The following is a 27458-nucleotide window of genomic DNA, read 5'->3' as shown; positions in this document are numbered from 1 at the left end:
CACTATTTACTATTAACTATTCGTTTATCACTATTCACTATTCACTATTTTACTATTAACGATTCACTATTAACTATTCAGATTATCACTATTCACTATTAACTATTTACTATTCAACTATTTACTATTAACTATTCACTATTTGACTATCCACAATTCAACTATTTTTAATTCACTATTTACTAATAACTATCCACTATTTACTATTAACTATTCACTATTTAATTATTTAGTTATTACTATTCACTATTTACTATTAACTGTTCACTATTTACTATTCATTTATTTAACTATTAACTATTAAACTATATAGTTAATCCTATTCAATATTCACTATTTACTATTTACTATTCACCATTAACTATTTAACTATTTACTATTTAACTATTTACTTTTTAACTATTAACTATTTATTTAAATTATTAACTATTTACTTATAACTATTTAATTATTAACTATTCACTATTTAACAATTCACTATTCACTATTTAACTATTCTAAATTCACTATTTACTAATAGTTATTCACTTATTACTATTCACTATTCAACTACTAACTACTTAACTATTCAGTTATCACTATTCACTATTTACTATTTTACTAACAATTAACTATTAACTATTTACTTATTTTAATATTAGTTATTCACTATACACTATAGTACCACTTTACTATTCAACTATTTACAATTCAACTATTAACTGATTAACTATTTAGTGCGCATGCGCCAAATACGCAAGACGTTCATGAGACCGCTCCAAGTACGCACGTACAATTCTTTTAATTGGATTGTTTGAGAACTACACATTCACCTAGCGTTTTGGGGATTGTGCACATTCATCGGTAAATGTGCACATTCACCGGTAAATGTGCACATTCACCAAGAGTGCACATTTACCGTAACATACATACTGTAAATTTATAAGTGCTTTTTAAATTAGGCGACGAGTATTCTACAAATAACTTTGTGAATATTTATGAAAAATTGGTTCATTTATTTTGTAACTTTGATTTTTTTTTTGATAATTTAGAATTTTTTTCAAATTAAAAACATTTTTTTTGAGATTTGTTTTGAAAATATTTAATTTTTTTGAAAGTTTCGAAATATTCTCAAGTTTTTGTAAGGAATTTTTTTTTAATTTTGATATTTTCTGAAATTTCTCTTTTTTTTTGAAATTTTGATTTTTTTAAAAATTTTGATTTTTTTTGAAAATTTTAAATTTTTTTTTTTGAAAATTTTCAAAATTACGAAATTTTCTGTTAAAGCATTTTTCCAGTAATGTTTTTTTGCAGTAACCGTTCTCTCAAAAACTGTAAAACTGTTTTTACACCCTTTGCGCCTCGCAATCGAGTACAAACCAGATTGAATGATTATTCAATCATACAAATCGGTTATTCCATACTGTCGAGAATGTCGAGGACATTTGTTTGGATCATATACGTAAATTTTAAAATTAAAAATCTTGGTACGGAACCTAAAACAATTGACACAAAATGTGTACACATTATTAAGATCTCTGAAATATATCTGATATTAATCCGTGTTACCGAAATTATCAACGAAAATTTGTATCCGCACACACACACACACGAACATCGAACATTTCGAAAATGTTCAGAAACCATTAAACGTAAAGATATATATGCAATAAAGTGAAATGATTGTATGTAAATATTATTGTATGTAATTAATATACTATTTTGTAGCCCGTTTAATGATTTATATATCAGTAGTTATGGAGTTAAATTGTTATATTAATAAAATAAGCGTCACAGTTTTTTTTTAATTAAACAGGCGGGCGCAGGTACAAACAGATTGGAAACTACTGACCCAAGAGATATAAAACTTGCACCTCGTGTGAAAGAAAAGGTTAACATATGAATTTTAGATATGTTACTTATGCATTATATATTTGATAATAATAATTATTATTATAATATATTACTAATTTCATAAAAATTCCTTATAGGAAATTAAACATATATTTTAACGAAATGGCGAATTTTACTCCACGAACTGGTAAGTTTATTTTATTTATTGGTTTATTGGCATAATAAGCACATTATTAATAAAAGTACTATATAATATATATACCATAGAATATTATTCTATATCACATTTGATATTTTTGTTATAATATTATAAAATTATTCATGCTTGTAAGTTTCTCAATATTTAGTCAAGGTCCCATAAATTTTGAATAAAAGTCTAACTCTTAAAATTATTAGTGTATTTAAGTTTTTCTCTATGTTTACTTAAGGTTGTAAACTTATGTTTCAGAAAAGGGAAATTTTACTCCTACATCATCCCATTCCGGGATAAGTTCACATAGTAGCCGAAATGGTGAGAATTGTGCACAAAAATTCAATCCTTATAATATTATTTTGATATAGTTATCTTGTTTCATCATGATAATTTGGCTGTAAAATATGGATAAATTCCTTAAATTTTATATAAAAGCCTAGCTCCTAAAATTATTAGTTCATTCAAGTCTTTTACTATGATTACTTATGATTGTTACTTTTGTTCTAGATAATGAAGAAGTCAATGATAGACCATACTATTCTGGGATAATTAGTTTCCATAGTACCAGAAATGGTGAGAATTATGCACAAAAAACAATTCTTTTAATATTATTTTGGAAATAGTCATCTTGTTTCACCGTGATATTTGGCTGTGAAATATGGATGAATTCCATAAATTTTATATTAAAGTCTAACTCCTAAAATTATTAGTTTTCTATGTTTGCTTAACGTTGTTACTTTTGTCTTAGATAGGAGAAAAGTAACTTCTACACCATCCCATTCCGGGATGATAAGTTCATCATATAGTACCAGAATTGGTGAGAATTGTGCACAAAAATTCAATTCTTTTAATATTATTTTGGAATTGTTATCCTATTTCATCATGATAATTTGGATGTAAAATATGAATAATTTCTATAAATTTTATATAAAAGTCTAACTCCTAAGATTAGATTTAGGTCTTTCTCTATGTATACTTAAGGTTGTTATTTTTGTTTTAGACAAAGGAAAAGTGACTCCTACATCATCCTGTTCCGGGATAATATGTTCATCACATAGTACCAGAAATGGTGAGAATTGTGCACAAAAATTCAATTCTTTTAATATTATTTTGGAATTGTTATCCTATTTCATCATGATGATTTGGAAGTGAAATATGGATAAATTCTATAAATTTTATATAAAAGTCTAACTCCTAAGATTAGATTTAGGTCTTTCTCTAGGTATACTTAAGGTTGTTATTTTTGTTTCAGAAAAGGGAAATTTTACTCCTACATCATCCCATTCCGGGCTAAGTTCACACAGTAGCAGAAATGGTGAGAATTGTGCACCAAAATTCAATCCTTATAATATTATTTTGATATAGTTATCCTGTTTCATCATGATAATTTGGCTGTGAAATATGGATAAATTCCATAAATATTATATAAAAGCCTAGCTCCTAAAATTATTAGTTCATTCAAGTCTTTTACTATGATTACTTATGATTGTTACGTTTGTTCTAGATAATGAAGAAGTCAATGATAGACCATACTATTCCGGGATAATTAGTTTCCAAAGTACCAGAAATGGTGAGAATTATGCACAAAAAACAATTCTTTTAATATTATTTTGGAAATAGTCATCTTGTTTCACCGTGATATTTGGCTGTGAAATATGGATGAATTCCATAAATTTTATATTAAAGTCTAACTCCTAAAATTATTAGTTCATTTAAGGTCTTTCTCTATGTTTGCTTAACGTTGTTACTTTTGTTTTAGACAGGAGAAAAGTAACTTCTACACCATCCCATTCCGGGATGATAAGTTCATCATGTAGTGCCAGAATTGGTGAGAATTGTGCACAAAAATTCAATTCTTTTAATATTATTTTGGAATTGTTATCCGATTTCATCATGATAATTTGGATATGAAATATGGATAAATTCTATAATTTTTATATAAAAGTCTAACTAAAAGCCTAAGATTAGATTTAGAAATTTCTCTAGGTATACTTAAGGTTGTTATTTTTGTTTTAGACAAAGGAAAATTGGCTCCTACACCATCCTATTCCGGGACAATATGTTCATCACATGGTACCATAAATGGTGAGAATTCTGCACAAAAATTCAATTCTTTTAATATCATTTTGTGAATGTTGTCCTATTTCATCGTAATAATTTGGCTGTGAAATATGGATAAATTCTATAAATTTTATACAAAAGTGTAACTCCTAGGATTATTAGTGCATTTAGGTCTTTCTCTATGTATACTTAAGGTTGTTACTTTTGTTTTAGACAAGAGAAATGTAAGTCCTACATCATCCCATTGCGGGAAAATAAGTTCATCACATAGTACCAGAAATGGTGAGAATTGTGCACAAAAATTCAATTCTTTTAATATTATTTTGAAATAGTTATCCTGTTTCATCATGATAATTTGGATGTGAAATATGGATAAATTCTATAAATTTTATATGAAAGTCTAACTCCTAAGATTAGATTTAGGTCTTTCTATATGTATACTTAAGGTTGTTATTCTTGTTTTAGACAAAGGAAAAGTGACTCCTACACCATCTTATTCCGGGATGATAAGTTCATCACATGATACCAGAAATAGTGAGAATTGTGCACAAAAATTCAATTCTTTTAATATTATTTTGAAATAGTTATCCTATTTTATCATGATAATTTGGCTGTATAATATAGACAAATTCCACAAATTTTATATAAAAGTTTAACTCCTAAAATTATTAGTTTATTAAAGTCTTTCTCTATGTTTACTTAAGGTTGTTACTTTTGTTTTAGACAAGGGAGAAGTAACTCCTATACCATCCCAATCCGGGATAGTAAGTTCATCAGATAGTATCAGGAATGGTGAGAATGGTGCACAAAAATTCTATTCATTTCATATTATTTTGAAATAGTCATCTAGTTTCACCGTGATATTATTTGGCTATAAAATATGGAGAAATTCCATACATTTTTTATAAAAGTCTAACTCCTAAGATTATTAGTTCATTTAAATCTTTATATTTACTTAAGGCTGTTATTTCTGTTTCAGAAAAGGGCAATGTCACTATTACACCATCCCATTCCGGGAAAATAAGTTCAACTAGTATCGGGAATGGTAAAAATTGTGCACAAAAATTTTATTCTTTTAATATTATTTTGAGTTAAGCATTCTGTTTCACCATGATAATTCGGCTGTGAAATGCGGAGAAAATTCATAAATTTTTTATAAAAATCGAACTCCTAAAATTATTAGTTCATTTAAGTCCTTCTCTATGTTTACTTAACGTTTTTGCTTTTGCTCTAGACAAGAGAAAAGTGACTCCTACACAGTCGACTTCCAAAACAATAAGTTCAATTCATTTAATATTATTTTGTGTTAGTCATCTTGTGTCACCGTGATATAATTTGGCTGCAAAATATGGATCAATTACATACATCTGATATAAAAGTGCACAAATAACTCCTAAAAATATTAGTAAAATTAAGTATTTTTTATGTTTAGTTAAGGTTGTTATTTTTGTTTCAGACAAAGAAAAAGACTCTCCTACGCCATGCCATTCCGGAATATTGAGTTCACATAGCATCGAAAATGGTGATAATTCTATTTATTTAATATTATTTTGAATAGTCATCTTGTTTCACCGCGATATAATTTGGCTGTAAAATATGGATAAATTCCATAATTTTTATATACAAATCTAAAACATCTAAATTTATATTAATGCATTTAAGTCTATTAATTTTTATGTGTTTTGAAGCTGCTGTTTTTGTTTTAGATAAAAAGAAAGCTACTCCCATACCATCCATTTGCAAGGTTATAAGTCCACATAGAAATCAATCTGAATCAAGTGGACATGGTGAGAATTTTGTACAAATTATTCTATTCATAAATTATCATTCTGAAATACTGATCTTGTTTCAATGTGATAAATTATAGCTGTAAAGTATGTATGAATTCGATAAATTTTATATAAAAATTTCAGTCTTACATAAAATAAATGATAGATGAATATAATTTAAGGTACAGCAGTAAAAAGTTGTAAGAAAGATGCAAATGGAAGGGGCAAAAAACTTAGTACGATAAATGAATTCAGTGGAGAAAGCTTATTAATTCAAACACCGAAAAATTTCAATACTCCTTGCTCATCGTATGGTATCTTACCATATGGTAAAAAACTAGGTGCTACTGTCGATAGTTCTGGTAGCATTTCTGATCAAGAGCAATGTAGCAATGAATCGCTTATTGAAAAGCAATTGTGTTCATACATTTATGATGAAGATCGACAGGAAAAATCTACACAGACGAAACATGCTTTGCAACCACAACTTTTAGAGGAACTTTGTGAATCTGAGTCTGAAGAAAATATACTTAAAATTGTCTCTTCCAGTCCCTTAGAACAATTTATCGCCGAATTCAATTTCACCTGCGAAAAAGACGTAGAACGCGCAGAAATTCTCGTAGAAATTGACGATAAATTTAAACAAATTGATCGTGGACAAATCATTTGGATAGACAACTTAAATAATGGAAATTATCAGACCATTGACATTAAAAGCATGACAAATTCGGATGAGCCACAGATAGTATATCATACATCCGAACAACCAAGTAGGAATGTGGTAAATCAGAACAATAGTGTTAATACTCATGTGAACAGTGCGGAAGGCAGGCCTATAAACTCCTCTCAAATGGTTGAGAATTTAGATGAGCCACAACTGCCATATTATCCTCGCAACAGGTCAGATTGGCATTATGGAGCAGAAGAACAATACAATTCGCACGTATGTAACTCCAGATTGAATAACAATTCAATCAATATGGAAAATGGTATTAAACCATTAAATCGAAATAATACTCATGTTAGTAATACTGCGCACGGAGCGAAGCGTAGACCAATGAATTCTGGTCAAAGTAAAACTTATGACTACATTGACGGAAGAAACATGACGTATTCAGATGAGCCACAGGCGTCATATTATACACGCAACCAATCAAATAGGCATTATGAGACAGAAGGCAATTTCAATCATATGAGTGATAATATTGAACCATTGAATAAAAACAATGTTTTTGTTAATAATCCGGTGAACAGAGCGAATCGTAGAGTAATAAATTCATCTGGAAGATGTAATTACTATTATATTGACACAGAAAACAAAATGAACCCAGATGAATCACAGTTACCATATTATCCTTGCAGCCAATCAAATATGCATTATGAAGTAGAAGATCCTTATGAGATAAATATGGGAAATGGTATCGAACAATGGAATCAAAACAATGTCCTTCTGAATACTCCTGTGTACAGTGCGGAACGTAGGCCAATAAATTGTTCTCATAGTGGTAATTATGATTATATTGATATGGAAAATGTGACAAATTTACATGATCCACAGGTGCCATGTTATCAATGCAATGAATCAAATTGGGATTACGGAGTAAATAATGCGCAGTATAATTCACAAATACAGAACTCCATGAGGAATGAAATTGAACAGTTTAATCAAAATGATTTGTTGGCTAGTCCTTACTTACAAGAAATTAAACCAATAAAGTACTGTCAGGCTAATAATATTGATACTAGCATTCCTACGCAAAGAATTAGACATACTGAACATTTTAGAGAATATGTTCCATCGACGATTCGAAATTCGAATCAAAATTTGAATCGAAATTGTTATTACGAACATCAGTCAATGAGTAACCCACGGTTTTCTAGTTTTCATCAAAGGTCAGGCAAAGAAACTTCTGACCAAACTGAAGTTGAATATAATATGCAGGATCAGTTAGTTACAGATTATAATCCATTTGCAAATGCTAGAAATTGTTATTACAAACAACAGCTAATGAGTCCCCGAAGCTTTTCTAGTGTTTGTGGAAGGCCAAGGAAAAAACGTGACAATCAACATATGCAGGTACCAACAAGGCAATATTGTAAGCTTAATCAACTGAGATATAACCCACAGAATTACTATAAAGACATCAGGCAACATGAAAAGAGATTTTTAACTAGACACCCATATAATCAAGCTGAGTGCCCAGCTCGAGTTCAAAAGTATGATTATAGAGAACCAGCTCGTCCCAGTGTTAGAAGAACTAACATTAAACGTTTACCTATTATACTATTGCCAAAAACACAATTTCGAAGTAATGCATATTTGTTACGTAAATTGATACCTAATCGTGTTTCACAAACGTTGCCTATGGGTTTTGAAAACAGACAATCGTTAATAACAAACAATAATAGACAAACTGAATTCTTTACAAATTCTTCAGACCAAGGTACACAAACAAATTTCCCACAAGTTGTTCATGCTAATAATGATAAACATAGAATCAGTAAACAATCCTGGCTTCACAATGTCCAGAAAATCAATGATTCGTTAATGACCAACAATAATAGCCGAACTGAATTCTTCAAAAATTCTTCAGACCAAGGCACACAAACAAATTTCCCACAAGTAGTTCAAACTAATAATGATAAAAACAGAATCTCTGAACAATCGTGGCTTCACAGAGTCCAGAATATCAACGTTTCATTAATGACAAACAATAATTGCCAAACTGAACTCGTCACAAATTCTTCAGAACAAGGCACACAGACAAACTATCCACAAGTTGTTCAAAATAATAATGATAAAAACAAAAACAGTCAACGATTCTGGTTTCCCAGTGTCCTGAATACCGAAGCAAACTCGCCTGAATCATCTTCCTCCTCTTCGACTCTAAAGGCATCAGGTCATGTGACCGATGAAACACCATTAAAATCTACTCTGCCCGATCAATCCTCACAAAAACCTACAACCTCACCTCGATTACCGGCGCGTGAAATGTTTGCAAGGCTGTTAAACCAAAAAGGTGGTCGTAATCCACTTATATTCATGAGCGATATACTTCGTGAGCTTTCTATGATTAGTCCAACTTCATCTATCAATAAAGCTGCTACAGAGTGTTTTACGCCAGATCCTCTACATAAATCCGCTTGCTCTACTCAATCTCCTACTAGTGAGATACTATGGCAGAACAAAATTTTTGAATGTTCTGATACAGAATCAGATGATTCAAAAAAGCGGATCAATAACATAGATCAAAGATGCTATAGAGTAAATGAACTGGAAGTTCAAGAAAGTCGGAATTGCGGACAAGCATTGTGCCCTATTTTCGAAAACGAAGATAATGTAGTTGTATATGATATAGACAAAGGTTATGTATTTGAAGAGTTGACAGGCCGAACTAAAATAGATGGTGTACAGGTAAATAGCAAAAAGTTTGTGCAAGTATTGCTTGGGAAATATTCTGGCCTGTATGAAAAAGTGTCACACCTTGAAAATCGCCATGGTGAGCTTTTAATCATCAGCTATGATAAACCAGAATCTATAGCAGATGATGCATTGAATGAAGGAGCAAACGTTGCAAGCGACAATAAATTATTATTAATAGAATCCAAAGAAGAAGAGTATTACCAGTATAAGATCGTATCTGCCAAAAAAGGCGAGAAAATGATAATTCAAAATTGTGTAATAGCTCGCCGTTGCTCCAAAGAAGTAGAGTTGCTTTATTTAAATATTCTACTTGACGAAAACATAAGACTGCATAAATCAAGATTCAAAGACAAATGCACAGGAACCTTGTAATCATACGATCCACATAAGTAAACTGAAAAATTATTTTACGTCTGACCATGATTATTAAAACTACTCAATTACCAAATTGAAAAATATATTTTTATAACGTTTTTAGAAATGAATAGAATCTTTTTGTAGAAATATTTATTTTATATATTTTATGAGATGCTATCTGAAAAAATATATAATTGATTTATATAGTTTGTGTTTCATTATTATCAAAATGTATGGTATCAGATACTTAACATTGTATTTTCAGGTCAATCTAATGATTATCTAATTGCTACTATGTCCTCATTAATATAAATACAAATGTAAATGCTTATTCAATAATGTACACATTATGTTATAACATCAATTTTAATATATCTTTACAATTAAAAACTTTCTGAACAATTTGCCATACATTAGAAAAAATTGATTTATGTGTGTGTATGTATGTATGTATGTGAACGTGTATATGAGAACACGGATCAACCGATTTGAATGATTCAAAAACATTCAATTTCTATTAATAAGGAGACGTGCTGATTAGTTTTTGGCAAAGATAGGTCCAGCCGTTTGAAAGATTTGGGGCAGAAAGTTTTCGAGATAATGGAGCATCCGATTGGAATGATTTAAAAAACAATTTGTATTGACGAAATGAAAAACTGATGAATTTTTTGGGAAGACAGGTCTAGCGGTTTCGGAGATCCAACAAAAACGTGAAAAAAATGATCCTTATACATATGCACATCAAATTATCAGATGTTTTAGAGAGATTCTAATAATAATAACAAATTATTCTATGGGTTTGGTACTATGTTTATCCGATAGACTGCGACGCGGTGCTTTCGCGTTTTAAGTAGAGGCAAAAAGACAGAATTTTGGATTACTTAATCTTAATACAAACCTGATTCGCCTCTACTTTCAAATATTGTTGGTGAAAAATTCTTAACTTTACTTTTACTATTTTTGAGAAATGAATGATGGACCTTTTTACCAAAACTCAACTCTACCCTACTGAATTATGATAATTAATTACTGTATACATCGTTAGGCCAATGATCTTAAATATCATTAACATACAAAGTATATACATCAACAATGTGAATCAGGTTTGTCTTAAGTAATCCAATATTAAAAATTTAAATATGAAAATATTTAAATACAAACTTAGGCAGATATAATTATATGATTATAGCATAAAAATCGACTTAAAAACATATTATAAACTATTATAAAACATATTATATATATATATATAATATAATACATATTTCAATAAAAAGAGACTGGTGATATTAAAAGAATATTACAAATTGAGTTAAGAATTTATCGGTTCATTGACGATTTTATTAAAAGTTATCTAATCAACTTTCATTATTGTTTATAAAAAACATAGAAATCAGTATTTATAAAATTTTGAACAAGAGCAAAAGATATCACTATAGTATTACATATTTGTGTTTTAATTAGTCTTTCTATACATTTTAATCACTGCAATATATCTTATCAAAATTAGTAATTGATTCTACTGTATATGACTTAAATTCTATTCCAGCTCTAATATTTAAATGAAGTAAACCACTTTCTAAAATTTAAATAAAATAAACATTTTATATTTAATGCCTTGATTTCTCAATATAAATAGTTAATACATATTGCCAAAGTACAGACAAATTGGCTCAATTACAGAAAAGATACAGAACGCTATTCTGTAAAAAAATACTAACTATCGCAAAAAAACGCGAATTTGCCTATTTTAAAATTCACGGTGACATAAAAAGAATTGACAAGCACATTTTAACTGAAATAAATAAAACAATCGGACCACAAAGGTCGCATTGTATATATTGGTGCCCTGTGCATTTTAATTGTTTGTTAATACTTATGCATTGCCGATTTTACAATACCGCATAAATTAATTCTATATATTGAAAATTCGAGATTTAGGCGAAGCTGGAAATTATAAATGAAACAATATCTATAACAATTAATGATAGCTATATATTATTTTATTAACACGAAAACTTCAACTAAGATTACTCAATAGTTGTAAAAGTAAATATGACAATAAAACAAGCAAAATGAAATTCAATTAACATATCATCTAAATTTAATATCATATCATTTTTTTTTAATTTACCACAAATTTGCATATTTATTTAGTGCTTCGGATATCCGAATTAAATCCTAAAACCAATTTTTAACTTTCCGTAGAGTAAGTTATAGTAATCGCAAAAAAAATCGAAAATGAAAATTTTTATATTATATATTTTTACGTTTTAGAGGTTTCTGAACATTTTGGCATACCTTAGAAAAAATAGATGTATGTGTGTGTATATATATGTGCGGGTACAATTTTTTGTCGACGATTTCAAGACCACGAAGACATGCTAATTAGTTTTTGGTAGAAGCAGATTTAGTCGTTCCGAAGATATGAGGCAAAAAGTGCCAAAAATAGTAATTCAATTTTTGAGAGAACGGAGCGTTCGATAATTCAAAAAATATTCTATTTGTATAAACTAAATGAAGAACTAAAAGTAAAAAAAATGCCATTTGGCGGACAAAAATGATCATTAGACATATGCACATCAAATTATCACAAAATTCATAGATATTTTACTAATAACAAATTTTGTTTACATTTCTATGGGCTCCGTACCAATGTTTATCTGTTATACTCGAAGCACGCGGCGCCCACGCGCTTCAATATTTCGTTACTACATAGCTAAAGTACAGCAAATGCTTTTGAAAAAGTTTGAAATTTCCAAAATATATCAATGTATGAAAAAAATTAAATTTTTCAAAACTGTGTTTTTTTCGAAAGTCTTAAAAATCTCAAAAATCTATTTTTTTTTTCAAAGTTCTAGAAAAAAATGTATCTTTTTTCAAAACTTAAATTTTTGGTACCGTAAGTTCCAGCAATTTGCCTTAAGGCACGATTCCATGCACCAAGCACCACTAGTTTTAAAATAATATAACAATATGTTTCCAAGTGGAAATAACCCTCCCCGAATTGCTACATCATCAGTATTGCAAAAATTATAATAATAAAATGATCTACAAAAATTTAGAGAAAAATATAGAGATAGGACAACCGTTTGGGTTGCCACTTCGGACTCGTTAAGTTCGAGTTTCTGATAAGTATATGTAGAAAATGTGTCAAATATGAAAATGTACATATGGTATATAACATTAGATAAGCCATCTCTTATTGCTAAAATCTTCTTAATTTGAGACAGAATCAAAAACAGTGTTTATACTAAAGACTGATAACTATTTTAATAAAATTTTATAGACCGTAATCTGCTTTCAATTTAACTGCAATTAGCACTGCCTAATATATTTTTGGCGCAATAAATTAAATGTAATTCATATTAAGATGTTTTTGATCCTAACAATAATAATATATTTTTTACAAATATACGTACAGTATATATCAATTTGTATACATTTAGATAGGTAAAATTACTTAGATTATATTTTTCTGAACTGAAAAATTCAGTGATATTTGGATCAAATCCTATCACAAATATTGAATTTAAAAATAGTTAATTTAGAATTAGATAGAATTTTAATCGTTAAATTGTATTTGAATAAAATTAAAAGTAAGAAGAAAAAGTAAGATTAGAATCGGAGATCCGATTTAAAAGAAAAAGAAGAATGATGAAATAAGTTGTAGCTCTTTACTTCTTATTTCTTCATGCTTCTTTTTCTTAAAAGAAAATCTTGTTCAGAAAGAAAATTTCATAGAATGGAAATTATATATATATATATATTTCCTTGCTCCCAGTGGCTCAAAAGCTTCTCAATTGATAAAAAAAATTCTCTGAAAATTTTAACTCTTATTATTAACTTTATTTAAGATAATCCGCATTCCAAAGTTTCTAAAGAAATAACATGGGTAAAATTTCATTTGTTTTATAACTTAGCGACAAGTGTATCAGAATTTTAAAGATAACATTGTATTTGCTTATTTTGATCATAAATAAAAAATTATAACAAAAAATTGATATATTTTATAAGATAAGTATTTACTAAAAAAGAAAAACCAAGATACTTTTAGCTGGAGTGCGGACTATCTCAAAGTTAATATTAAGAGCTAAAACTTTCAGAGAATTTTTTTTTATCAATTTGGAAGCCGCAGGGAGCAAGGAAATTCGAGAACATCCATATTAAGGGCCACCGATAGACCGACACCTCCTGTAATCCGACTCCTTTGCGATCGAATTTTTTGGCAATTTTAACGTTATTTCCTATAATATAAGTTGAAAGTTATGACTTTTCCACTATAATTCAGTAATCCGTCACTCCTTGATAGTGTCGGATTAGCGAAAGTGTGTGTGCACATGCACATGTGTTTAGGTATATATGTATATATGCATTTACATATATGGTCAATTTGTTTTTTATTTTATTTAAGAAATAACTCGCTTAATGAATCCAGTCGAAAATGAAAGCATTCTGTTACTTACATTGAAAAATTCCTCATTCAACAACTTTCTGTTTATGCAACTGCAAATGTTTGTTGCATTATATTCACAAAAAATAATCCACAAAAATCACTGTATCACACTTGCACCAATTAATTGAAATTCAAAAAAAAAATTATGCACTTACATTTAACACTTCTAAAATTAAATCTTGGTCACACATTAAAATTGGCAAAAGGTTAAAGAAATTGTAACTAGATATAATGTTTGTGTAACATTTTTGTAAACATCACACTATATTCATATTTACAATATAATTTATTTATGAAGTACAGTAATAGTGGTACATAAAAAATGTGTCTTATTTACTAACAACGAGATTTTGTAGTAAATATTATGATCACTGATTACGTTTCATTAAAGACTTTGTCACTACTTTGAATCGAATATTTCAGTCAAAATTACACTAATTTCAAAATTGCACTATAAATTTAATACGATCACATTTTTATTGTTTTTTGTATTTTCCATCTAGATTTTTTATTACTTGGCTACATTTTTATTTATTTATTTTTATTTATTATTTATTTTCCTGGTTTTTATTATAAAAGTCGATGTGGTTTAGAGTCCAGAGTTGAACTGTTTTTAAGCAGTGCACACGTGCGAGTACACAGCTACTGACTACACTTGCCTTGCTCTCATCGTGTTATCATTATGTTCTCAAACTTTTATAAAGATAATAAATTAGTCATTATCCATCGCATTTAATTAGTTTTTATTGATTCGCATACATAAAGCAATTACACAATATATAAATCATTAACGACCATATCATCATGTGGTCATTTAAATCAAATTTCATTTTGTAAAATTAGCTTTTATAATTGAATAAAGTATTAGCTGTATTGTTTTTTTCTTAATTTTATTAACTTCTTGTAGGATAAGTTATTGTAACCGTCCAAAAATCGAAATTGATCATTTTTGTATATCTTTACGTTTAAGATGTTTCTGAATATTTTGGCATACCTTATAATTAGAAAAAATGAATGTGTGCCTGAGTGCGTGTGTGTGTATGTGTAGATACAATTTTTCAGGCGTACGGGTCAACCGATTTGATTGATTCAAAAAGCAATCGATTTCTATTGATAGGGAAACGCGCTGATTAGTTTTTGGCAAAAGTCAGTCCAGTTGTTTCGGAGATACAAAGCAAAGAGTGCCGAAAATGGAAATCGAATTTTTGAGAGAACAGGGCACCCGATTTGAATGATTCATAAAATATTTAATTCGTAATGATACAGAGAAGTGGTGATTATTTTTTGGCAAAGACAGGTTTAGCCGCTTCGGAGGTAAAGAGCTAAATGTGCAAAAAATTGTAGTTTTTCAGAGAACGAAACGTTCGAATTGAATGATTCAAAATATATTTTGCTTGTATTGACAAAATGATTGGTTTTGGAGAAAACACAATAAAAATTTTAATTTATCAAGAATAATTTGAATTTAAATTTTAATTCTGAAGCTCACTTATATACCCGAAATAAATAATTTTAACTTTGCCGTTCAGTTTATATAATTCTTAAAAATATGAGATAAAATCCTTCATTCTAACTCCGCTTGATTAAATTTCGTTTATTTACTTTTTATGTAAACTTTTATAAACGCCATCGCCCAATTTATCAGCTCTTATATCTTATCTATAAAATACTTTTCTATACTTATATAAATTGTTTAAATTAAAATTAACAAATTTATTGAAATTTACTTATAAAATCAATGAGGGTTGATTTTAATTCTTATCACCATAAAAATTTGCATAAACACAGTAGGTATAAATTTTTTATTCCTTTTGTGTATTTATCACGCCTCAGGAAATATAATTATTTTTTCATATTACAATTGACAATGATTTAAAAATATATATTTATATTTTAATTACCAAAACGTAAAAAAATTGATATATATATATATATATATATATATATATATAAACATATCTCAAAATGCTGACTTCGAATAATTTTTATAAGGAAATATGAGAATTATTTTTGCTGAAAGGTCAATTATCAAACTCAATTCGTTAAGTGATGATCAATGATAATTTTATTATTTTTGTAATATTTGAATCTCACCAAACCAAACTAATTTAATTTAATTATTAAGAAAAAAAATCTAGTTTTAGTATTTAAATGATATATACTAATTAATAAAATAATGGTAAAATTTCAGGTTATATAAATTATTTTAAAATTGTTTAGTATAAATAAGAAATGAGTTTACATGTGAATTACCATAGATTATAGATCATGATTGGTATGTATTATTTATGTAAATCACTAAACGATGAAAATCTATAAAATATGATTTCGACTAACTGATTATTAAAAACGAAATAATATTGAAAATTTTTTATACGATTCGAGACTTGATACGTGTCATCACTCAGTAGTTCTAAAAATAATTACAATGTTATATAATATATAGAAAAAATATAATTATAGAATTTAAAATTACATTAAAATATGTATTTTCAAGTTTTCAAGTTTGTCTATGTAACTTTTTGTAATTATTTTAGAACTACAGAATAATGACACGAAAGGTCGAAAGGTGTAAATAATTTTTTTTTTAATAATAATTTGCTTTTTAATTGGCGAATTGGCTGCTATATATATCAAATATTTTTCAACCACAAGAAAATAATCAAGACATTTTAAAATATAGAGATTTCTGATAGCTTATTAAAAATAGAAAAAAAAAATATTTTGTTTGACAAAATTGGGAATTTTTGAGCTATTAACAAAAATTGTTTATTTTTTAATTTCAATAAAATTGAAGAATTTGCTATATCATTTATTAACGAAATTTTATTATCTTTGGCTAAATAATAATAATATTTTGTTTACGAACTTTAGCAAACCTCTTGATAAAAGTTTCTTCATACGTCTGTAAATCATTGCAGAAAAACTTTAGGTTCAAACGTGTTTACAAATAGTTAAATGAAGGTTGTACGGGTCAATTTTAATTACGAAAATAATAGTGTAAGTTTTGTAAATATGCTTCCACTGATCACGTATTGCTAATAATTCTCAAATATAATTGTTAAAAGATATATATATATATATATATATATATATATATATATAAATATATATATTAGGGTGATCCTTAATATGGACATTTTCGAATTTCCTTGCTCACAAGGTCTCGAATGGTTCCAAATTGATAAAAAACAATTTTCTAAAAGTTTTAGCTCTTAATATTAACTTTTAGATAGTGCGCAATTCAATCAAACTTCGTATGGAAATAGCATGGAAAAAATTTGAAAATTAAAAAAAAAAATTATAGGTATAACTTAGCGACAAAAAAATTAGAAGTGAAAATTTGTGTATTTTTTATTGAAAATTCGACACTCAGCAAAATTTTGAAAATTTTTTCATCCTATTTCCATACAAATCTTTGATTAAATTGCGCTATATATATATATATATATATATATATATATATAAATTTATTTAAATTCTACCCATTTTCTTTTTTTGCATAAAACGTATTTAACTCAACATTGTGCCTAACTTTGTATATACAAAATGCATTAAAACAATAAGTAATTTGATTACGTAGAATTCAAGGTAGAATACAATTCGTTCAAAGGTCAACAATGAATTTGTCATATTCAGAAGTATACACATTACAAATTAATCTATTACATGTTTAATTTTCAATGAACTTTGCTTTGATGACTAAATGAGAGAATTAGTAAACGCACGTACCATACATGAGCACCATTGCTGATATATCAGTCAACACAATCACACTTCGTTTTCTGAAAAAAGGAGATAAAATATTTGTTATTTTTGTACAGTTTCAGGATTCATATTTGTTTCGATAATTGTTTTTAAAAATAATCTTTTTGACAATTCCCGATAAAGAGGACATGATATCCCATGTCAAGTAGGGTTGGGGACAAATATAATTAATTTAATCCATAAAATATTCATTATTAACTGTATAGCAAAAACGTATATTAAACATCTTAAATTGATCATGATTATCTAATTTTGGAATTTATCACTTTTATTATCATGCATTAGATTGTTTGTTATCAATAAATACAATTAAAGAGAATGTTTAAGTATTTTTCAAATTCCGATTGATACGATCAAATTCTTAAGAAAGTCTAATCAAGAGATCCATAAAAAATGAATTTAATTGTGACAAGAATATTTATTATATGAAAGATTAACTATAAATCCAGGGACGCAGTCACCGCCGTATCAGCCGTATCTTTTTTTTATTTTTGTGAATTTTTTTATTTCACAAAAAAAGTATTTGAAATCACTAATCATATTTCTATAACCTCACAGTGTGCAAATGACTAATAGAAATATATAGTATTTTATTTAGTCTTTTTCGAATAGATTGTGCGAATTATGAAAGAATCTAGCGTCATATGGAACCTATCCTAAAAATTTCAGCAGCACATTTTTCCAAGCGGCAGTCGTCGTCAAATTGTTTTGAAGTAAGTGAAAAGGGCACCTCTGTCTTAGGACTTATAAGTATTTGAGGAGACCTGAGTTTCTGTGCATTGAAGCTTTTATACCCTACACGAGATGAGGATTTTCTATCGTAACGAAAGCAATTAGTCCAGTGAATATTGGTCGTGTCAATATTAGTCTTGCCAATACTGGTCTGGCCGATATTGGTCTTGCCAATATTGGTCTTGCCGATATTGGTCTTGCCAATATTGGTCTGGTCAATATTGGTCTGGTCAATATTGGTCTTGCCATGCCAGGCCAACTTCAGGTTAAAACAGCTATTTATAATCTACTTAAAACTAATATAAATATATAATATATAGATATAAAAATATATCAGTATAGAATTATAGCCATTATCAGTGTACATATTGAATTTGAATTGTTTCTAGGAATTGTGGAAAAATGACAAAATATTTATTTCAATTAATTATATGAATTATTGCCCTTGGTGAAAACTACAAAAAAAAAATTGATACGAGGCCAATAAACGTTACGACCCCTCTGTAAATCTAGGTAATATTTTATAAGCGCTAATATAAAGATTTAAAGATTTGTACAAGTACATTGCTAAGTATAATTTTTAAAGCTATCATAAATTTTGCACAAGTATCAATATCTAAAACGAATCATTTTTTATGATCTGAAGTATCATTTTTTGTGTGTTTTTGCTCGTTATAATATTAATGAAATTTTTGTTTATTGTAAATACAATAATGGATAATGTAATAATAATAATAATACATAGGAGTGAGTGTGTGGGTATTTTGATTTTGTACATCTATTATACGAAAATATGTTTCTTTGGAAATAATATTTGAATAATCCTTGAAAAAAATAAAATAAATTATAGAAAAAAAACATAAAAACCATATTACAATTTCGAGATAGATTACAATTTTGTTAATTTAGTTTGAATATTGGTGGACAATTTTGATTTATGATTTATGGCCGGCTATCTAGACTTTTATTGTATGAAGATATTGAGAACCCTGTACTATGAAAATAGTCCAATAGTATAGTATTTATCTAGGAAGTTGACAAAAAACCAAAATTCAGAGCGGATGTCATCTACGCATCAATTGTGTAACTCATACACTATCATATATCTTGGCATGTCCTTGTTTATTAAATTCTCTAGATATCATGAATGTATTTATAGACATAATTTTTGAAATACTATAATAAGTATAGTATATCAAAATATTAAAGTAATAGAAATATTTAAAGCATTTATAATTAGCATGTGAAAGAAAATAGCAGATAAAATAAGTTCACTTCGCATAGCTATTATTATGATATTTTAAGAGGTTCGTTTTGCTCATCAACCCAAGTTTGATTTACAGAGAACTGAAAGCCGAAGCACAGGACCAGAATGCATGGAAGCAGAAGCTTGAAATAAAAAATTCATTAGAATGAAAAAGAGATTAATGTTAACAAAATGGTAATGAGAAAAATAAGCAAAAGATAGAAAGGAAATCATTGGTTTGTGGTGCTCTCATACCATAAACCTGCCTCGGAGCAGACTACTATTTACTATTATTATTATGATTTGGATATTAGATTATATAGGTGTTGAGATTGGATTATAAAGATGTCGAAAATGCCCCTGAATATATTATTCACAAATATACATTCGTGTTAAATTCTTGAAGCCAACTAAATTACACGGTTCATTGATCCATTGATCCACAACTTTTTATTGTGATCTCGATAAGGGCATTTTTTTTAGAAAATACAAGGCTTGATCATAAATGCGTATGATTATATTTTGAAAAGCCATAAGGTCAACTATAAATGCCTAAAGTAGAATAAAAATAAAAGCGATTATAAAAAACAAAACAGAAATAATCGTAGATTATTTCAATATTAACAATAGATTCGTTTGAAAAAATTAATTAATGTGGTCAAGACAAATATTATTAGATACTATTCATTTCTCACAAATTTGGTGCAAATATTTGAACTCGATTCGAATTATACAACTCGAATTATACGACTCGATTTCTATTTTTTGCACTCTTTGCTCTGCATCTCCAAAACAGCTGGTCCTGCCTTTGTCAAAAACTAATTAACACATCTTCCTATCAGTAGATATTGAATGTTTTTGAATCATTCAAATCGGTTGATCCGTGCGGCCGAAAACGTGGACGAAAAATTGTATCCATGCATACAAACATACATACACCCACGCATCGATTTTTTTGAGGCATGCCAAAATGTTCAAAACGTGAAAAAATGTAAAAAAAATCAATTTCGATTTTTGGACGATTACAATAGCTTATCCTTAACTTAAAGAAGTTAATAATTCTGAATATTCTCTTAAGATCGGTATGTAAAATTACAATAAAATATCCATAAAAAATTTTACTCCATTCCAATACAATATTACAATATGTATATGATTTAAAAATTTATTCCGCGCCATCTGTCAATGCATTGTATCACAGCAGTAAAACAAAAGAGTGCTAAATAACAATCAATATGTAATACATTGTTTATTTTTGATACAAATGTCTCAATTATATTTTTATATTTTCAAAGTTCTATTTTTATATAAAATAATATTAATTGTTTCTTTCACGGATTGATGTTCAAGTAAGTTTTTCTATTCTTAATATCTTAATATCTTAGTTTTTAATAAATTATTTATAGTTAAAATTTTTTGACGTTTTTTTATTAGAAAATAAAGTGGTTATTAGTTTCATTAGCGATTTTGCATTAATTATAATTGACATATATATATATATATATATATATATATATATATATATATATATATATATTAGGGTGGTCCTTAATATGGATATTTTCGAATTTTCTTGCTCCTAAGGGCTCAAATGGTTCCAAATTGATAAAAAAAAATTCTATGAAAGTTTTAGCTTTTAATATTGTCTTTTAGATGGAATGCAATTCCATCAAAATTTTGTATGGAAATAAGATGAAAAAAATTTCAAAAATTTTGCAGAGCGTCAAATTTTCAATAAAAAATGACACGAATTTTCACTTTTAATTCATTTGTCGATAAGTTATATCTAAACATTTTTTTTTTAATTTTCAAAAATATTTTCATGCTATTTCCATACGAAGTTTGATTGAGTTGCGCTCTATCTAAAAGACAATATTAAGAGCTAAAGCTTTCAGAGAATTGTTTTTTATCAATTTGGAACCATTTCAGCCCTTAGGGGCAAGAAAATTCGAAAATCTCCATATTAAGGACCATCCTATATTCTTTTTATTACATAAATACATATTTCAATATATGATTTAAAAATTTATTGCCGGCCATCTGTCAATGAATTGTATCACAGCAGTAAAACAAAAGAATGCTGAATAACAATCAATATGTAATACATTGTTTATTTTTGTTACAAATTTCTCAATTATATTTTTATATTTTTAAAGTTCTATTTTTATATAAAATAATATTAATTGTTTCTTTCACGGATTGATGTTCAAGTAAGTTTTTCTATTCTTAATAACTTAGTTTTTAATAAATTATTTATAATCAAAAATTTTTGACGTTTTTTTTATTAGAAAATAAAGTGGTTATTAGTTTCATTAGCGGTTTTGCATTAATTATAATTGACGTATATATATACATATATATACATATATATATATATATATATATATATATATATATATATATATATTAGGGTGGTCCTTAATATGGACATTTTCGAATTTTCTTGCTCCCAAGGGCTCAAATGGTTCCAAATTGATAAAAAACAAATCTCTGAAAGTTTTAGCTTTTAATATTGTCTTCTAGATAGAGCGCAATTCCAAGTTTTGTATGGAAATAGCATGAAAAAATTTTCAAAAATTTTGCAGAGCGTCAAATTTTCAATAAAAAATGACACGAATTTTCACTTTTAATTCATTTGTCGCTAAGTTATACCTAAAAAATTTTTTTTAATTTTCAAAAATATTTCCATACGAAGTTTGATTGAATTGCGCACTATCTAAAAGTTAATATTAAAAGCTAAAACTTTCAGAGAATTGTTTTTTATCAATTTGGAACCATTTGAGCTCTTGGGAGCAAGAAAATTCGAAAATCTCCATATTAAGGACCATCCTATATATATATATATATATATATATATATATATATATATATATAATGAAGGAAATGTCTTTTGCAAATCATTTTTTATTACGTAAATACATATTACAATATATGATTTAAAAATTTATTGCCGGCCATCTGTGCTAAATAACAATCAATATGCAATACATAGTTCATTTTTGATACAAATTTTTCAATTATATTTTTATATTTTTAAAGTTCTAGTTCTATATAACATAATAATAATTGTTGCTTTCACGGACAGATGTTCTCAAGTAAGTATCTATTCTTAATAACTTAGTTTTTAATAAATTATTTCTAGTCAAAAATTGTTGAAGTTTTTTGGTTAGAAAATTAAGTGGTTATTAGTTTCATTAGCTTTTTTGCAATAATTATAACTGACGAGTATAGTCGTCACAGTGAATTGACAGCATTTTGTGTATTGGCGTATAAATTAGTGATCATTGGATATAAATTGCAATTTTTGAGAAAATACATATGTATATTCTTATATATGTACATATATATTTTAAATATTAAAATGTGTGGAATATTTCGTTGCTATGGTAATATAAAATAAGCATTCTACCTTAAAGAAAGTTGTGCGAACTTCCTAAAATATATAAATAATATTCTTAATTCATAAAGAAAGAGATTTAACTATTCAGATAACATTTGAACTGCAGATTTCAAATCTAAAATTTATGCTTTTTAACAAAAACGAATCTATGAAGTTACCAAATTTTATATTTAAACAAACTTTAAATTGTATTGAATTTAATTTATTAAACAAATTTTGTCCTAATTTGTGCTTTAAAAATGCATTTTATTTAATAGTTTTTAACGGTGATCAGTAACTGTCTAGAGCTTATTTATTTATTTAACTTGTGCATTTTTACTATTTTTTTTGTTAAAGAAACTACTATAAATAATAAAATAAATTATTGTTTTTTTTTCAGAATTTCCAAATGGCTCATTTTTTATTAGTACTTTTATTATTCAATAATCTGCTAACTTTACCTTACGGATATTTCATCAATGAAGATTTTTTTGATGAGGTGAGTTAAATCTAGCCAAATGTTAAACATAACTAGCTTTATTCAATTACATTGTTATATAAATAATGTTCTATTACTCTTGATGAATTTTGTAATGAAAAATCACTATTGTAATCTGAGTAATTTTTACCCTAGAACGGTATTGTGCATTTTAGTGCGGTAATGGTTTTCTAGGCATACGCCCTAATTTATGCATTTTACAACTTAACAAATGAAAGGTTCTTTCAGAAAATATAAAACTCTGGTTTAGTAACAAACAGTCTTTTTGTTTTATCAAAATTTCTATAACAAAAGTACCATCACCTCAGAAAAGCCATATAATTTTAGGCTTCAATATTAAATAGGACATTCATTCAGGTTTGCATATACGCCTCGGAGGCGTGCAGATACCGTTCTACAGTTAAAATAGAAAATTTAAATAATTAATTAACAATCAAGTAACTAGCTTTCTATCTATAATGTTATCCATGTTACCATTATAATAACTAAATGATAATAATTAATTCGTAATTTAATTAAAATTAATATAAATATAATATGAATCCTAGCCGAATGATACCCCACAACTGAAGCGTTCCATACAACACATAAGAGATGCATCAGATTCCTTTAAATGGACACGTGAAAAGGCTGAGGCCATCAATCCTGAGTGGGTTCCTGATGATTTCCCAATTCCTGATGTGTTGCGAGATTGGCCTGAATCTACCGAAAGCGAGATAAACATGGATGCAGACGAAAAAAAAATAAGACGTCAAGCACTCGAAGAAAAAGAACGAATAGACCAAGAATATGTTAGTAAAGATGTGGAACAATTTGACACGAATCCAAGCAGGGCACGATTACCGGCTGAATTGCTGGAAGATGAAGATTCAGAAGAAATTGACCACGCGAAATATGAGGAAAATCGGTGGGATCGAGTATTTTATGATGATTCGAAAGTAGTGCCAAGATTTGTTGATCCTATAGAGCCAGAAAGCGTCACACCGAAATTTGACTATTCTCATTCCTTTGGATTCGATGCCAATACCAGAACCCATATAAGTAAATATGACGTAAATAATCCAAATGAATTTATTATTGAAGACAATAATAATTTTGAAGATTTTAAAAAAGAAGATGATGAAGCCAGCGATCATAAGGCTAGTAATGAAGACAATAATCTTAATATTGAAGACAATAAAAATTGTGAATTTAATAACAATGAGAATGATGAAGTCAGTATTATTGATGATCATAAACCTAATATTGATTACACTTCTGAAAATGATCTGGTTACTTATAGTGACAACAGGAAGTCCGTAAAAGATCCTGGTGATTTTGATAATGGAGTTGTTGTCATCCTAAACAATATTGACAACACCAATGAACAAAATAGCATTATTAACAATAATATTTCTAATATGAATTTTGGTGAAATAAGTGGTGAAGATAAAAATATGGAGATCGTAAAAGTATCTAATGACTTTGATGATAGAACTGTTTCCGACATAAACGATATTAAAACTGATGAACAAAATAGCATTGGCAATAATAATATTTATGATATGAACGCTAATATTGAAATGCCGAACATGAACTCTGAAGATAAAGTTAATGGAACTTTTGATGAAGAGACTGCTGAATTCAGTGATATCGTGAACAGTGATGTTTCCAATAATGACGTAAACAATGATTCAAAGAAAAGTATCAAAGGTACATCGATTTATAATTTTGCCAATGTAAAAATTCATGATATATTAAATAAAATTCATAACAAGAGCAAAGAAGAAAATGATGTCAGTAATAATCACGAAAAAATCAATGATGGTGTTAATAATAGAAAAGGTAGCAATCGAGATTTTAAAAACGATATATACCATGATACGGATGATAAAAGTATGGCCTACAAACATCGTGAAAGAATTACTGCAAGTGCAAATGTATCAGATCGTTTACCACATGCTTATTTTGACAATAGATTCAAAGGCTTGGGTGGTAAAAATAACAAACATAAAACTCAACAAATAAGTGATTATACAAAAGATGATAGTGATAATGAAACTGTTTTTGATATCAAACAAGATGATGAAGACCATGTCTGGGCTAAAGATGAACATAACAAAAATTCAGATGAAGATGTTGAAAGTAGCAGCGACCACATCATGCAAAACGAAATGAAAGACTCCAATATTGAGAAACAGAATTTAAGTCGCAATAATAAATTTCGTTTGATTGATAATAAAGGTCAAATCCATAAAATGCCAACAAAGAATGGAAGAAAGATGATGAGCCGCACGAGGAAAATCATCAGAATGTAATAATAGTAGTAAGTGAGCCGAAAATTTTAAATAGCATAAATTTAGATAGCTTTAGATAACTTTTGTTAAATCTTACATTAAAAATAAATTGTAGTTATTATTTAATTCTGTTAAATCTTAAAGTAAAAAAATAGTACATTATTTTTAAACAGCACCAATGAACTGTATGGGGAAAGATATTTCAAAATATACAAGTCATATTATCACCACTTTTAGAAATAAGATCATTTGAAATTTATTTATTTTCTGTTACTTTTTTTCTCTATAACATCCAATAACGTTCACTTTCGTTCCACAAGCAACGATAATATAGAAATTAATTCGAAGGTGTCTTTTATTTTTTCATGATTGATTGGTTTCGCTTCGACCTCAGATTCATCTATCAACTCATTAAATGGATTTTATTATCATTGTAAAAAAACATTGTTTTTAATAAGCAAACAATCGTAAGCCATATGCAATTAAGTTCGTGCCACTTCGCGAACATCGGATTCTGAGTGTGTGTCAAGGCAGAAGTCACAAAACTCAGTCAATAATAGGAAAGTACGGCATTTGAGTTTTTCCTAAATAACCTTTAATAGCTTGACAAAAAAATCGAAACTCGAACAATAATAAGATAAACGATTTTAATAATGGTTGTGTATAGCTAAAAATGGTTCATTTATTTAAGCCTCAAATATTTTTGATACAGAATTTTATAAATCTTGATTTTTGAGATTTTTCTATTTTTAAAAAACGTAATTAAATATGAAAAAATAATTTATTATAATGTATTTTTAATAAATACCTTTACTTAAGTTAAATGTAATTTTTTTATGTCAAACCGAAATGAGGCGATAGTATTGGTATCATATCATAGTATATTCTTTTTGATTCTAGTATATACTTTTTGATAAACTATGAATTTAAACTTTTGAAAATAGATCGATTTTGAAAGACCTTTTGAAAAAAATTTACACAAATGTGTTGGCAAGTTTCATTTAATCAAAATTGTAAAGTGGAAAAATACTTGTTAGTTTTATGATAAAAATTAGGGAAAAAATTTAATCAAGACGAAGCATCACTCTCTTATATTTCTATATAAGATATATATTAAATAAACTAATATAACTAATAAATTTATAATAAATACTGTTAATTTTTGCTAGAACAAGATAGAAATGATTTTTTCAAAAAGTTTAGAACCTTTAACTAACAACTATTTATAACATTCCAACAATATCTAGTAAACATATTACTTCATAAATCACAAAATAATTAGATTTCATTGGCTTAATGAGCATAGAATAAAAACTAATATTATTGTATAGCTGCAATATTATTATATTTATGTAATTTAATGATATTGAAATTTCTTTGTTCATTACAATATAATTAATTGAATCTGTAAATAATTTAATTTCTATGACTAGATATGATTATGATTTAAAATATAATCAATAGA

General features: G+C 27.5%; 2 protein-coding genes across 3 annotated transcripts in view; one reads left to right on the top strand and one right to left on the bottom strand.

Annotated features, from left to right (window-relative positions):
• LOC113376425 (angiotensin-converting enzyme-like) overlaps positions 1-27458 on the bottom strand; it is an 85808-nt gene that overhangs the window by 8552 nt on the left and 49798 nt on the right. The window contains exon 3 of one of the 2 annotated variants that reach the window (XM_026616325.1): positions 17826-17878. The exons of the other annotated variant lie outside the window; for it this stretch is intronic. The gene's annotated coding sequence lies outside the window, so the exon portion shown is untranslated. The remainder of the gene's footprint in view (positions 1-17825; positions 17879-27458) is intronic. 2 annotated transcript variants of the gene reach the window in all.
• LOC113376121 (uncharacterized protein PF11_0213-like) lies at positions 1996-26014 on the top strand. Its single transcript, XM_026616047.1, has 17 exons — positions 1996-2020; positions 2282-2344; positions 2534-2599; positions 3027-3095; positions 3279-3341; positions 3531-3596; positions 3786-3854; positions 4043-4111; positions 4301-4369; positions 4553-4621; positions 4811-4879; positions 5067-5132; positions 5544-5609; positions 5776-5874; positions 6039-9535; positions 24266-24758; positions 24819-26014. Exons 1-17 carry the CDS (start codon positions 1996-1998, stop codon positions 26012-26014), a joined length of 6114 nt encoding a protein of 2037 aa, XP_026471832.1.

This window comes from Ctenocephalides felis, unplaced genomic scaffold (assembly GCF_003426905.1).
Source record: "Ctenocephalides felis isolate EL2017-DRISC unplaced genomic scaffold, ASM342690v1 CF-g0.4_SCAFFOLD_01886, whole genome shotgun sequence".
NCBI lineage: Eukaryota > Metazoa > Arthropoda > Insecta > Siphonaptera > Pulicidae > Ctenocephalides > Ctenocephalides felis.
This window is presented reverse-complemented; position numbering and strand designations above follow the sequence as displayed.